Source organism: Anopheles nili, chromosome 3, assembly GCF_943737925.1.
Source record: "Anopheles nili chromosome 3, idAnoNiliSN_F5_01, whole genome shotgun sequence".
NCBI classification, from domain to species: domain Eukaryota; kingdom Metazoa; phylum Arthropoda; class Insecta; order Diptera; family Culicidae; genus Anopheles; species Anopheles nili.
In genome coordinates this window covers 56,930,627-56,944,108 of record NC_071292.1, presented here as the reverse complement: position 1 = coordinate 56,944,108, position 13,482 = coordinate 56,930,627, and the positions used below count along the sequence as shown (strand labels likewise).

The 13,482-nt window shown below is 48.3% G+C and overlaps 1 protein-coding gene across 1 annotated transcript; it reads right to left on the bottom strand.

The window, feature by feature from the left end:
- Window positions 1-12,499: 12,499 nt before the first annotated feature.
- LOC128724671 (uncharacterized) lies at window positions 12,500-13,279 on the bottom strand. Its single transcript, XM_053818392.1, has 3 exons — window positions 13,198-13,279; window positions 12,933-13,130; window positions 12,500-12,849 (listed from the first exon to the last, which is right to left on the bottom strand). Exons 1-3 carry the CDS (start codon window positions 13,277-13,279, stop codon window positions 12,500-12,502), a joined length of 630 nt encoding a protein of 209 aa, XP_053674367.1.
- Window positions 13,280-13,482: the final 203 nt, after the last annotated feature.

Here is a 13,482-nt window from a genome sequence, read left to right as displayed (position 1 = left end):
ACGTCCCCGCATATAACCCATACTTTTAACTTCATTTTGAGAACAATTTTTCTGGGTTTCTTATTCACACTATCTCTACATTACTAATCTCACTAAACAAAAATACTCCACAATATCCATGTTCTCCAATATCCTACCATTTCCCTATCCGTATATCCATATTTTCCCGCAAAAATAACATCAAATACAATTAATTAATACTTGAGCAATTTAAAACTATTGTATACGTTACTTATAAGCCCACCTTTCATTGAGCAAACATCGTAATTCTTAGTGAAAAATTCGAAATGATCGTAAACATAACGCATGGAATTCTCACTCACACTTTTCTGACCATGCACGAGGGAAAAGCTGCTAGAAAATTTTCCGGAAAATGAACCATCACTTTTTCTTGGATCGCATTTCTCCTCCATGCCACTAGCGACCTCTAGTAGCTACCGTTGGAAACGCGACTACACTACTCGAACGATTGCTCGAATGTGGCCGCACTGCTCGACGAACGAGCTTCGGCAGCAAAACTAACAAATCGGTTTTTAGAGAGGATGTTGGAAAATGGCTACGGATTATTTTATGCGTTTCTTTCCCTGTTTTTCCTCCGAAGCACACAAACTTAATATGCGATTAATTCACGAAACAATACGGATAAACAGACGTGAAAATTCGAATTGGAAATGGAAATGTTCAACAATTCAACAATAGCATGCAGATTGCAATCGCGTGATCAATCGCGAGCCGTATCGAGTTTTATTGTGTTCGCGCTACCAACTGCTAATGAATTTGTTTGCCCACTGTGGCTTACACGGGCGCAGCATGGTCTGCCGTGAGCTTTGCAATCCCAAACGGATGTAGCAGCTAGCACGTAGTAATTGACAATAACCATTACCGTAAATCAGCGTAACCACCTTTCCCTTTCGCATGGCTAGCGTTTAGGGCATGTGAGTCGGCATCGTCGGAACTAAAACACGAGCTAGCAACAGTAACTTCAACAACAACAAAAAACAGATCTACTACACACTCCGACCGATGACTGATCGGAACAAAGCTTAATTAGGTTCAAGAACAACGTGCCAGCGTGTTGGCACATTAAGCACCGAAGTGCCGCACAGCTACTAATGCTCAACCACCCGCCCTAACGTCCAATGGACGCAAGTTGCCCTCTTGCCCTGCGAACCATTTCGCAAGCTGCTTCACAGTCCCAAGAGGGTGCTCTAGTTGCAGCGTGCCACTAACTAGTATCATAGCCCGATGATCAGCATCAGCAGCCGCCACTCGGCGGCATGACTCACAAAAACCCTTACTCTGGGAATATTTGTGTCGCTCCTTTCCGTCTGCAATTCCTTGCACCGGTGTACAGTTGCAGAAGGGACATTCTCTTTTTTTTTTCGACACACAACAAACCATCAAATTATTTTCATATTCGGCTGTCGGGGTTTTTGCCTCGCTTCCTCCATTCGACGGTAAAACATAGAACGGTACAGCGTGTTGAACCGGTACTAATGTTAAAAGAACCCCTCGAGATGGGAACTAATTGCATGGCATTAGAGAATGGCCGGTAGCAGCCTGTGCTGCTGCGTTCTAGATGGAACGGGTTCTGATCCAAACCAAACATGTAAACACGCTTATGCATAATGAGCCCGTAGTTTGGTACAAGACAAATCTTTCAAGCCGCTCCCGTTTGCCCCAAATACACGCGTCTAAATCACACGGTATGATTCATAACCACCATCACCCGCTAAACGGTTGAATGGGACGATATAATAGCACAATAAACTCATAAACCTCGCATGGCACGATCCGTTTGGGTCACAACAGGCACGATGTTCCGTTGGCTACAAGTATGTTAAAATGAACCCTATCACGACGACAGTTTCACTGTAGTTCCCTAAAACTAGCTGCAAGGTCTATCGCATCCTCAAAAGTAGTAGCATCCTATAAATATCTGCACCTAATATTCTGTATCATTACGCCGAGAAAAACAAACAGTTGCTGTTCCAGTGTCGATTTACGACCGCGATTAAGCTGGATGATTATCACCATTTTTTGAGGATCATAAAAACCCCATTAAACTCAGGCTGCTTTATTGGGAAAAAGTTCACCTTTCTTCACACAAACCCGGTGCGGTGGACAAACAATCTCGACGACAATTGACAATGTGTACCGACGTTTGTCGACCCACCACCATCGAGGTAAGAGCCGCTGTTTGGAAACGTGAGTCAAACGGGCGAAAAACACAAAAACACCCAAAAGGCCACCAAGCCACCAGGTGTTAATTAACCTGGGGAGGTTTAATTCATGAACCCCACAATATGTATTGCGGGCTGCAATGCGGTGCATGCCAAGATGATACAATTGCTGCGTTACGTGCGCCCTCGGTGGTGCAAACTTATACACGGCGCTCGAAAGGGTTAAGATGTCCGCAATAAACGGTGCCTTGGAATGATGATGTATCACTACAATGGATGATGAAACGTTTATCCGATAATTAGGGTGATGGTTCGGAAAGGAAAATAATGTTTCCCCGAATCGGATATGGTAAGCCAACGATAATTCAAGGCTCAACTGGGAAAAAATGCATGGCTTCATCACACGGTAACGTCTTCACTTACTCAATACATATTTTCCATTAATTTTCCTTAACATTTAAACGCTATCAGTGGTGTGTTTAGGGGCAGGAATCTGATTTTTAGGTTACCGTTTCACGATACTTTCACCCATGCGATCATTGTTATTGCAACAACGGCGATCCATTGCAGTGTAACATTAACTTGCAATTATCGTATACGATTCCAGTCGACCCATGAGCAGTGATAAAATTGCCCTAAATTGATCGCTCACTTTGCCGCACAGTCGGTGAGCCATTAAGGGTGGAGCGAACAATATTTATATCGATACACACCGACCTTCGGCGTCATCTGAGCAATTACTAATCATGAAGGAACAATTTTGCAATAGAACGGCTTATATGCGCTCGTAGGACGCGAGGTTGTATAAATTCTACAGCTTGCGATGGATCTAAAAATGTAGCATAAAAAAATAGTGCCTTTTTTAGGCCCAATCCGAAACCACCTTATTTTCCACTCGTTCATGTAAACGTGGTGCAACCAAGCGCCATCCAACCGTAGCCCGAGCAGCAATCGGTCCCGGTACTGCCGTTTTAGGTTCATTATCTTAATGAATGTGTTCGCGATTGATTTATGGATACCGTTTTCTCCTAAACTTTGCATTTATTTCACGTGTCCAGTGACCATAAACGCACCGCCAATCGATGGAATTGCTTTCCAGCGGACGACACAAGGTGAGCACGAGATCGCGCGTTCAAACCGGTGGAAATGAACGTGGAAAAGAGATGTAAAACATACGCTGGCAAATAAGCGCCCCAACCGACCGTGCGGATCGGAAGACGCGGCTCGTAAATATAAGTATATGGGGCCGCCGCCACAGTTCTCAGAACTTCTGGGCACCATTATAGCCTCATATTCCGCGCTTAGAAAATGTACACCCCAACGGGACCGCAGAAAAGCGTCTAAAAGTGGTCGCCACAACTACCGTCCGGACGCGCCCTGTTGCTAAATTATCTTCTCTAGTTCGGTGGGGGAAATTCTAATGCCGGACGAAGTCCCTTTGGGCTCGCCCAACTCACAGGCAACGCGCTGGAGAACATCCGAAAGAGGCCGACCTCTACTGACGTTCGCATTCCACGCTACGCCATGACGCTCAACTAGCCGGAAAGGAAGTGACGGTATAGCACGGCATCGATGAACGTCAGTGTGCACTCTCACCTACATTTAAGCCGTAAGGCAAATGGTCCCCAAGCAGCAGAAACCAGTGGCGCTCGATCGATCGCTTACTTGCGCTTCGTATTTTTCCTCCCACCACCCAACGGATGGGGTGGCTTTAGAAGGGGGTGGCGTCTCGCTTTGTATCTGCCTTCTGGCGCCCCAACCAACAAATCAACCAACCACCCAACCAGCCATGATCGCCCCGATCGCCGCCGCTGGCATCGACAAAACGGTTGATGTGCGAAAATCGATCGATAGCTTCATTATCATAAATCGTGATGAGATCACCGCTCGTTGCAGCGTGATTTCTCTCGTTTATCAAAATATCGGCGAAACTTTCCTTTTGTTTTCCTTGCCGAACCCCTCGGTAAGAATGAATGTTCAGCCTAGTGGAACAGGGAACGATGATGAGGTGAGAAAATGTTTGCTGGGAAAACTGCCCTGAGCCCTTCGTTAGAAAGTGGCTAAAAGTGCAAATAAAATAGACCGAGGATCGTGGAGTTAACATTCGGTTTTTGGTGAGATGCAAATTGTTTGCACAGCCATTTGTATGTTCTGTGTGTTCGTCCAGCGGTTGGGTATCGATTATGTCTTGAGAAGTCATTTGAAAATAAGACCTTGCCTCTTGAAAGGCTTCTCGCCGTACACCTTCAGTATACGGCACAATATTTCTAAAACTAACGAGTTCTGAGGAGCATTACATATATCGCATTAAACGGCCATCAGACTCGTGTGCGCACATAACAATTTAAACGTTCTAAAAGGTTCCATAAACTAGTTACAACAGTGCCAAACAGGTACGCTAGTAATTGTTTAATTGACCTAAAAATACAAATTGAAACACCCCACATAAAGGGCTTATATTTGCGCAAATAGCAGAACACTTACAGCACAATGTACGGCTTCCACCGAACACGTAGCGATACCATCAATCAACGCAACAGCCGCATCACAAAAATAGTAGCAAAAATTCTTAACCCACTTGCGCCACGCCTTGCGAAAACCAGCCCATAGATAGCAATCGCTCCCACATGGCGGTACTGGCCACACGTGAAACATCCATTACTATATGAGAGTACGCGCGCGTTGCGTGGAAAGGTGAAATAAAATCGAACATTTTCCTCAACGAGGGTGTTGCGAAAAAGAAGAAAGCTCATGAAATCACACCCCCAACGCACCAGCAAGCCCGCACAACCCAGAAGCCGTCCGGACCATCCTTTGCAAGGATTGCTGGAAACAACACCGTCCAATTAGGAAACCCTCCGGCCGTCCAGTCGACTGTGGCCGGCTTCTTCTCGGGAGTGGCCAACTTCACCTCCACACCACCCGGGAACATCCGTTACACCCTCCCAACAGCGATGTGGGCCGTCGCGATGGACCTATTGGGGATGGGGGGCGATAAACTAAGCCACAATAATAGCAGCACCAACAGGCGGCAACGGAAAAATACTGCGAATTCCCCCCCAGGGGGTTCGGTGACTACCCCAGCGCCACGGTTCAGTGAAATTGAAGACGCCACCGACCGCGGTCCGTTTTGGGTGTGGAGCACTTTCCGTTCTATTTGGCCTGTCCATCAGCGTGCAGCGAAGCCACCATTAGCGCGCTTCGCGATCGATGGTTCGCGGGGAGTGGTTGCGTTTTGGGGTGGGAAAAGTCACCCCCACCAGGCAACCGTGTGATGGTGGTGCGGGTCCGTGGTCGGTTGGCTTCTGCGGAAGAAAAATTTCACTCACAGTTCGTTCCGCACGCGAACAACAATCAGCATATATTGATCGCGCCGGTATAGCATTGAAATTCAGTCCCCAAGGCCAACGGGGTGACTGGGCACCGAGTGAAAAAGCCGTGGATGCCATGCAAGGGATCTGATCAGATAACTGCAACCCCCTAATCCTCGTATCCACCCACAACATTCCCCGTGCAACATTCTTTCTTCCGGCACGCCATGCACCGCATGCTCATTGCATAACAATCGCCCTGCCCTGTGTCACGTTCGAGCGGCATTTTCCACTCAATGCTCTTGAATTTTTCCCCCGACTTTCTTTCACCGGGCCCCGGGTGGGGTGAGCATTTTCCTACGCTCCATCGATCGCACATGCACTCTTCATCAGCGTAATGGAAAAGAGCCATAATATGCTAATTCAATCGAACCAAATGCCGCTGCAACCGGTGACAAACTTCTGCGGGCACACCTTTATTATCTGTGTATTATTAGCACAGGCAGGAAATGGCCCTTCATGGAAGGAAATATAATACGTTTTACGGGGAGTAGTTTTGGTGTTCTGATTGGGCGATCCATCAGCCGGATTGGAAATGTACGGTTGTTTCGAGCGGTTCAGAAGGTTTTAAAATTGATTTTCCAAAAGCCAACCTTGAGGGCTAAGCTCTCTGCGTGATTGCAGGATAGATCATAAGAAGGTTAAGTGAAAATAGTACACGTGAAGGAACGACGAGCAGCAATTTACGACAAATCGGGGTTAACGCAATTTTAGTATCGTTAGTCGAACCATTTGATTTTGGACATTGTTTTTGAAAATTGAACCACAAAATCAACGACTGACGGTACCTTCCAGCATTGGGTGGCTCTCGTACCGTTTCACATCCGCACTTTCTAACTGGTGGAGCGGCCACGACAAAACGACAAACCGGCGTACCATCATCAACCCCCGGGAGGATGAAATCGAAATCATAAATCCATTGCCGAGTCGGGCGTCCACCGCGTGCACTCCCCATCACCATTAGGGTGGCCATGCGGCGTGGACCCATTAAATGGCCCTAAAATTGAGCGAAGATGATTTCGGTCCCATTTTTGGGGACGGCAAACAAATAGCAGTCCAAGCATGGTGCGCGGATCGCCCACATGGTCAGATCGCACGTGGTACGCGCAGGCGGCCCCATTCATACGCAAGCATCTTCTCACTTGCATCTTCTGCACGCGCTGGTGAGGGAGAGTTTTTTTTGCTCCACAGGCTTTACTTATTGTTTTTCACTATCTTTCCATTTCAGCTCGATTGGGCGGGAAAGTGCACATTTGCGTCTCGCGATGGTAGGGTGGAATGTGTGGTTTTCTTATTGATGTTTTTTTTCTCTTTTTCTTTTTATTAGTCCCACCACTCTACCAGTGCCAGAAGTGTCCATGCGTTTGTCCGAACCGAGCAAGCTTTTCCGCCCCTAATTTTCTCTCGCTCTCCTTCTCTCGCCGCTGCATCGGCGCTTTCTTTCAGCCATGGAAGGCAAACCGCAAAGCACCGCAAGAGCGCACGGAAATGAGCAGCAAGCCCCAAGGGGTCTGTGGAAAAGAGCGAATCCTCTCATGCGTTGCGCGCGGCTTGGTGCCCACGGCCGTGAAATTGGATATTAGGTTATGGGTTTTCGGAAGCAAAACTTCTGCCGCCGCGTATTAATTGCGCACCCTCATGCTAACCTTGCGAACCCCCCATTCGCAGGTAAAGTGATGACTGGTGATCGCTGGCGATCGCAAAATTCGCTGCACCAGCGCAGGAGAAAATACATGCCATAATTGTCGCCCGCGCTTGCTGTGTAAGGCCTCACAGAAGAGAAGACAGTTTGCGGTGCAGCTCGGTTTGGGACGAGCTGTTTGCCATTTCACCAATTAAGCGCAGCAATGATGCCCGAATTGGGGCAGTGGTTCCGGGATCGCAGCCCCATGTGCGAATCCCGTAATGGAGGCGGAATGGAGACCGTAAATTGTTTAAAAGTGTTTAATAAATTGTGCATTTAAGCGAAGGAAGAGCTATCGTTACGCCAGGAGACGAAATAAAGTGTTAGCATAGTGGCAGGAAGCTTACTTAAGCCTCACTCTAAAGCTAGTATTAGTCCATCACCAAGAGTAGCGTCGATCGAACTCACTTCATCCTCCACCGATGGGTTTCGCTGAATGCCCAGCCGCACCTTTGAATATTGCTTCAAAAGCACGCGCCAAACTACGTACGCCATCTTGCTTAGCTATTATCTGCTACGGTACTTCGCACGTATTTCGCAATAGTGAGTTTTCTTAGCAAACATCCATTACGTAGCGCCAGCTCAATCAACCGCTTACACTTTAGGTTTTGATTGAGATTAAAGTTTTTTGCTTCTGTTTCACTTGTACTTATATTAATTTTTCCTTTCCAACTCATCCGTCGCACACACGATCGCGGCCCTTTCGGGGCAACGCAACGTTATCAGCCAAAACACCGGCAAAATGCCCACCGATTGCACTAATCACGCCGCATTTCGCCACTATCACTCCCGGTGGGCGCTTTTCCGAATTCACTTCGTTTCTCTTTCACCGCTAATTTGCCCAATGCGCGCCACACCGTAAATTGGCCGCCCCGCGCACGCGTTGCCCACGGCCTTTCCTTTTATTTGCCTCTCTCGATATTTCTATCAAATTTTCGCGCCATTTCCTTTTCGCTGCTCACATCTTCTTTTTTATTTTGTTTTGCTCGCTAAGCCACAATCCACACTTTTCGGTACGCACGCACTGCCACACACAATCACGTACATTTCACCACACGGCACTGCGATGCGGTTTCGGCTAATGCGGACGCACCGCTGCCTCGGCCACTTGCTTGACCGTAGCCATCGGATTCACGGTAAACACTTATCATAACCTATATTTTCACTGCGCGCAATCATAATTATCGGATTGATGTGGATTAATTTTAGCACCGCCAAACGCCTACCGGATGGAGCAACTCCCAACGAACGCACACTTACGCAGGCTACTGAAAGGATCGTACTTAGTCACCAGGTTGCTATCGAGTGCCCCATTCATGCACTACTCTGTTGTCATTGAGAACGCTTCATCCGGTCGTCATCTGTCAGTTTGATGGAGGTTCAATTAAAGTGGGCACCTGCAGTCGAGGCCACCCTGTGCACGCAGAAAAAACCCATCACACACCTTCGCCGGTGCGTTGCCAATACATTAATGAGCACGAAATGCACCGTCACGTCGCTGACCCGGGCACCCATTTGCACGCGCACCCACGAGAACAGAAACTGAAGAAAGCAGGCACGGACAATCCGCAGATTAGCCGCAGTACGGCGTACTAAACAGGGTTTGGATTAGTAAAAACCCGCAAGTGCACAACACACACGCGCGCGCCTATGACATCACACCGAGAAGGCCGCGCAGAAGGAGCGGTAAGTTTTGTTTTTTGTTATTGTTCTGTTGCTTGCTGCTTTTGTGGCGGCAACTCCTTCGAGAGTCCGCGAGCCGTATGCTTCGAACCGTGAAAACTCACCCGACACCTCGCAACGTCACGGTAGGTGCCGGTACGATTACCCGACCCGGCGACTAATTGATTTTTACCTACAGGATCCGCGCACCACACCGACGATGGAGAAGCCTTGCACGCTCCGTCGCTCGCACACCACGCGTTCGGTGTCTTTGACAGCACGCACACGAAAGAAAGTACGTAAGGGAAAGGGAGGCGAGGGGCAACGGCACCCATACTGGGCGGAAGTTCGGCACAAATTAGATTCTTTTCATCCCAAAAAGCACTACCACCGGCGCACTGTGGCGATTGATCAACGATATGTCACTCTCAGCGACAGGGTGGCTCGGAACCGGATGAACGCAAAAAAAAACAGGTGACTCGCTCGAGGCTGTCACTTCAAAATGGTGTCATGGCGTGCTTCGATCGTCACGCGTGCAATGCGTTCTTCGTGCAGTGCAGTGAAGGTGTTCTTTTGTGATTCTTTTTGGTGTGCACCACCTGCACCTTACCGTGGTCGCTGTATTGTGCGTCTTGTGTTATTTAGTGAATCGATCGTACCGTGCGTAGGGCAGCGCAATGGCCCTCTTTTCTGCCGGTAAAGCACGCGTCGGTGAAGCCGTACAGCACGCCGCGCGGTCGCGTCACTATCGTTCGCGCGAATCCGTCCGTCCGTGGACGTCCGTGGCGTACATCAAATCGCTAACTGAATCGACCGTGCGCGCGCGGAGAAGCATCGCATCGAAACAGGCGGCGCCACCCAGTTTTGCCTTTTTTTTCTATTTTCTTCTCTCTGCTCGACCTGGTCCGATGGTTTTCCACAACAGCCGAAGCAGCAGCCGAACAAAAACGTGCCCCTTCCCGGCTTGCGGACCCACGCAAAAGCGAATTAAAGCGCCCGATGGCGTGGTGGAAAAAAGGGGAGACGCACGGTCGGCTTGCTGCTGGCCAGAAGGTGGTGGCCGGGCAGGGCGGTGTGGTTTTTCCTCTTGGGGAGTTTTGTGTTTTGATCGCCAGTCGGATGCGCACTAGCTGACCACCGGGGCTACTGTTGGTTCGGTCAGCGAACAATGTTGCTTTATGCTTATGCCAAGGGGAGCACACAAACACACACGCTGGACCAGCGATGGATGGACCACCGGGGCAGCTGCGCGAGGGTGGAAAGCGATCCCGACGTTTTGCTTCTCTTCGTTTTCGAGTGTCCGGAACGGGGGTGTAATACATGCGTCAACAAATGGCTTTGCACCGTATTTGGCGCTAGAACTGGTATGTAAATTTTCCTTTTTTTGTTTTGTTTAAATTTGCTGCCTTCGGCAGAATAACACTGTCTAGACGTAATCTTACAACGGTTGTGCCGTTGTTCTTACATTTATCATCATCATCTACAAACGTATACACCTAATCCATATATGTTGCGCTTTATATCTATCTCTTCTTGAGATATTATCACGATTTTTTCCTCTATAGTAATTTAAATTATTAACGTTACAATTTTGACAGTTGATGTCTCTCGATACAAAATGTCTGAAACCTCTCGAAATCTATAACTCTCGCGAGAAAAACCGGAAACCATTTAGTCACCCCGCTAAACTCCGCCAATATGACCCGCCGGCGGTCACGGTGAAGGCCAGCGATTATGGGACGCGCTCTGGCATTTGCTAAATATGCTAATCACGAATTGTTTCGCTTATAAAGTTCGTTGCTCTACCGCCCATCTCGATTCCAGCCACTGGAATCAGCGATGGGCGCTGTGTAGGGCAAGCGATGGGGTTGTATAGTTCAATTAAGCATGAATCACCTTCAAAATTTGAGGGAACACTTAACGAAAAAAGTTCGAACCTGCAACCCAGTGCAGTAGTTGATTGGATAGCGCATAACCAAAAGACTGATTCTACACGCATTATCCTCTCGCCACCATTAATGCAAGTTGGGAAGAAAGTTTAAAGCCATTGGATCCCCCTCCAAATCGCGCCCGCTCATATTATTAATGTGTTAATCAATTGACTGATTAATTCATTATTTTCCCTCCGGGACCGCCACGGTGTTGTACGTACTGGTACCGGTCCTCAGCACACCAAATAACCGGGCATGGCCACCGCTATCGGCATATTAATAATCATCGCTACTTTTCCTCCAAAACGCACACACGGACGCAAACCCGGCATAAGCACGCGCTCCGGTCTCGCTGGGGCTATGGAAAAATATCCACCACGGTACGGACCATCAGCGCCTTTGCTTATTTTACAATTGGGCTTGAAAATTCACTTTCTAATGGGCACAAACCCGGTGAAAACTTTCCTTTTCATCGCATCGATTCGGGCAGATTCATTCGTCCATGTAACGCACGTGTCGTAATGAGGGGTTTCGGGACTAGAACGGTCGTACTTACCCTCTGGAGAACGTGTTGCCAAACTACATCCGTCCTGTCGGCGCACTTCCGTCCGAACCCGGTCAACCAGTCGATTGCAGCACTGCAATAAACGTGACAGGTGTGCAGCAGTATCAGGAAGTGATCCATAAAGCCGGCCATACTGCCCTGGAGGCTTCGAATGTTTAACAGAATTTATGCGACTTTCGCGATTCACTTCAACCACTCAAACTACGCCTAGCGTTCGGGAACGATGGTGAATGATTGAAGGAATAATGTAGAATATTGTTTTCCAATCCATTCCGGGCTCGCTGGACACAGCAAACACTCGCCCGTCGTTGCCAGCGGTCGACTGAGGATGCGTCCAGCAAATCACCACCGCCGGTGACAGCAATGACCGCAGGCGCGCACACACAAAGCATAAATATGCTGCCACCACCAGAACCTGCGCCACCGGGCCCCTGGCTGTTCGGGAACGGGTTCCGTTTCAGGTGTGCCGTAAAATCAGACATTCGCCACGTCGTTCCACCTTTGGGTGCCCACCCATTCGGAAGTCGGCACGCCTCCCCCGAGCAGGGCCGGGTGAAAATTAGTGTTGCCAAGGTTCTAAGGTTGTGCTACTGCTGCCGAAGAGGGTTTTCTTTCTTTCAACCGAACGGAACCAATTGACGGACGCCGAAGAACCAGGAGTGGTGGCCGATTGTCTTGTCGGATGGACCTTGCAGACAGGTGGGGAGGAAAGCTTTGCGTCAAAGGCGTCTTTTTTTTCATGGTCCGTGAAGCCACGCAAGTGTATGATTTTGGTCTCAATTGTTTGTGCTTCTTTTTTTGCAGCCAGACGCTAGAGACATACATGTTGCTTGATGCGTACCTTGCCACATGGTGTTATGTGTTTGAGTGGTTAATTGAATCGCCCAAAAAACATGCCTTTCAAGGTGTTATTTTATACGTTTCCTGTCCCGTACGTATCGTAGGGTTGAAGATATAAAAACCTCTAAAAAACATGGCGCACTATGTATACAAATTAATTTCGAAAAAAAAAACATTTTATGGTCATCTAAATTTCATTCAATAGTATAGCTTGTATGACGATCGTTTGTAATTTGAAAAATGCATTAAAACTGCTAATGCAACTACGCTAAATTACATCTAAGTAGCACCGTCTCATCAGCACCGTTCGAATTCACCTCCAGCGGGCAGTCGTAGTAGTAGAAAAGCTCATGGTTCCACTTGGTGAACGCAATGTAATCCAAATCCAGCCTACTGTGATTGTCGTCAAACTCCAGAAACGGTCTCTTTTCGCCATCCTTTGTCAGCTGAACGTTACCATTGTCAAACACCTCTAACCGGAACATGAAAGGGCGCGTCTTAGACAGAACGTTGGGCGTCATTGTGATCTTCAGCGGGGTGTTCACGTATTCACTGTTACTAGTGCGCGTATGGCGATTAACCTCCGTCTTCTGGTTAGACCACCCCGAGAGACCTACAGGAAAAAGCACGCCCAAATAAGATGCATTATGGCGGGACGATCGTAAGATCCCCCTGATCGGTCTCCAGTGAACTCACAAATTTCGCTAACACTGTCGCCGTAGGGAAAGCGTGATTTCCCGAAGCGGATGATCCCATCCGTGGGTCCCACCATCCCGACACGGATGTACTTGGAATTATGAGTGCGACCGACGTGCTGGAAGTTGTCTGTCGCAAAATACTCCAGCGTGTCGTTGTACCCAGGCACGGTGTCATATTGTAGGCATCCTCGAACCGCTAAAAATGCACACACGAAGCTTTACTCTGAGAAGATGGACTTCTTTCGCACACAGTGTTTGCTTACCTTCGAATGGATTACGAAATTGAGCGGAAATGCACACAATCAGAGTGGCCAACACAGTGAAGCTGCGCGAAAATGACGACATCAGGCCGCTCTTCTGAACTTGACTCGAGCACCAGCGGAAAGCGACTGAGGCCTTACAGAAAAGAGGGCCAACAACGATCTCTAAGAGTAGATCAAACAGTATTATTTAAAACGGGATGACACCACGCGGTGGCGTGGTAGAAAACCTGCTAAACCTGTTCCGAATCGAATTATTTCAAACGTTTCGAATTATTCCACCGGCAC

What these genes read in the sequence shown, in the direction of transcription:
- LOC128724671 (XM_053818392.1), bottom strand. Translation starts at nt 13,279, where the DNA reads ATGTCGTCATTTTCGCGCAGCTTCACTGTGTTGGCCACTCTGATTGTG. An exon ending in ATTTCGTAATCCATTCGAAG is followed by an intron (nt 13,131 to 13,197) that starts GTAAGCAAACAC and finishes GTGCATTTTTAG; the next exon opens with CGGTTCGAGGATGCCTACAA. An exon ending in CGACAGTGTTAGCGAAATTT is followed by an intron (nt 12,850 to 12,932) that starts GTGAGTTCACTG and finishes TTTTTCCTGTAG; the next exon opens with GTCTCTCGGGGTGGTCTAAC.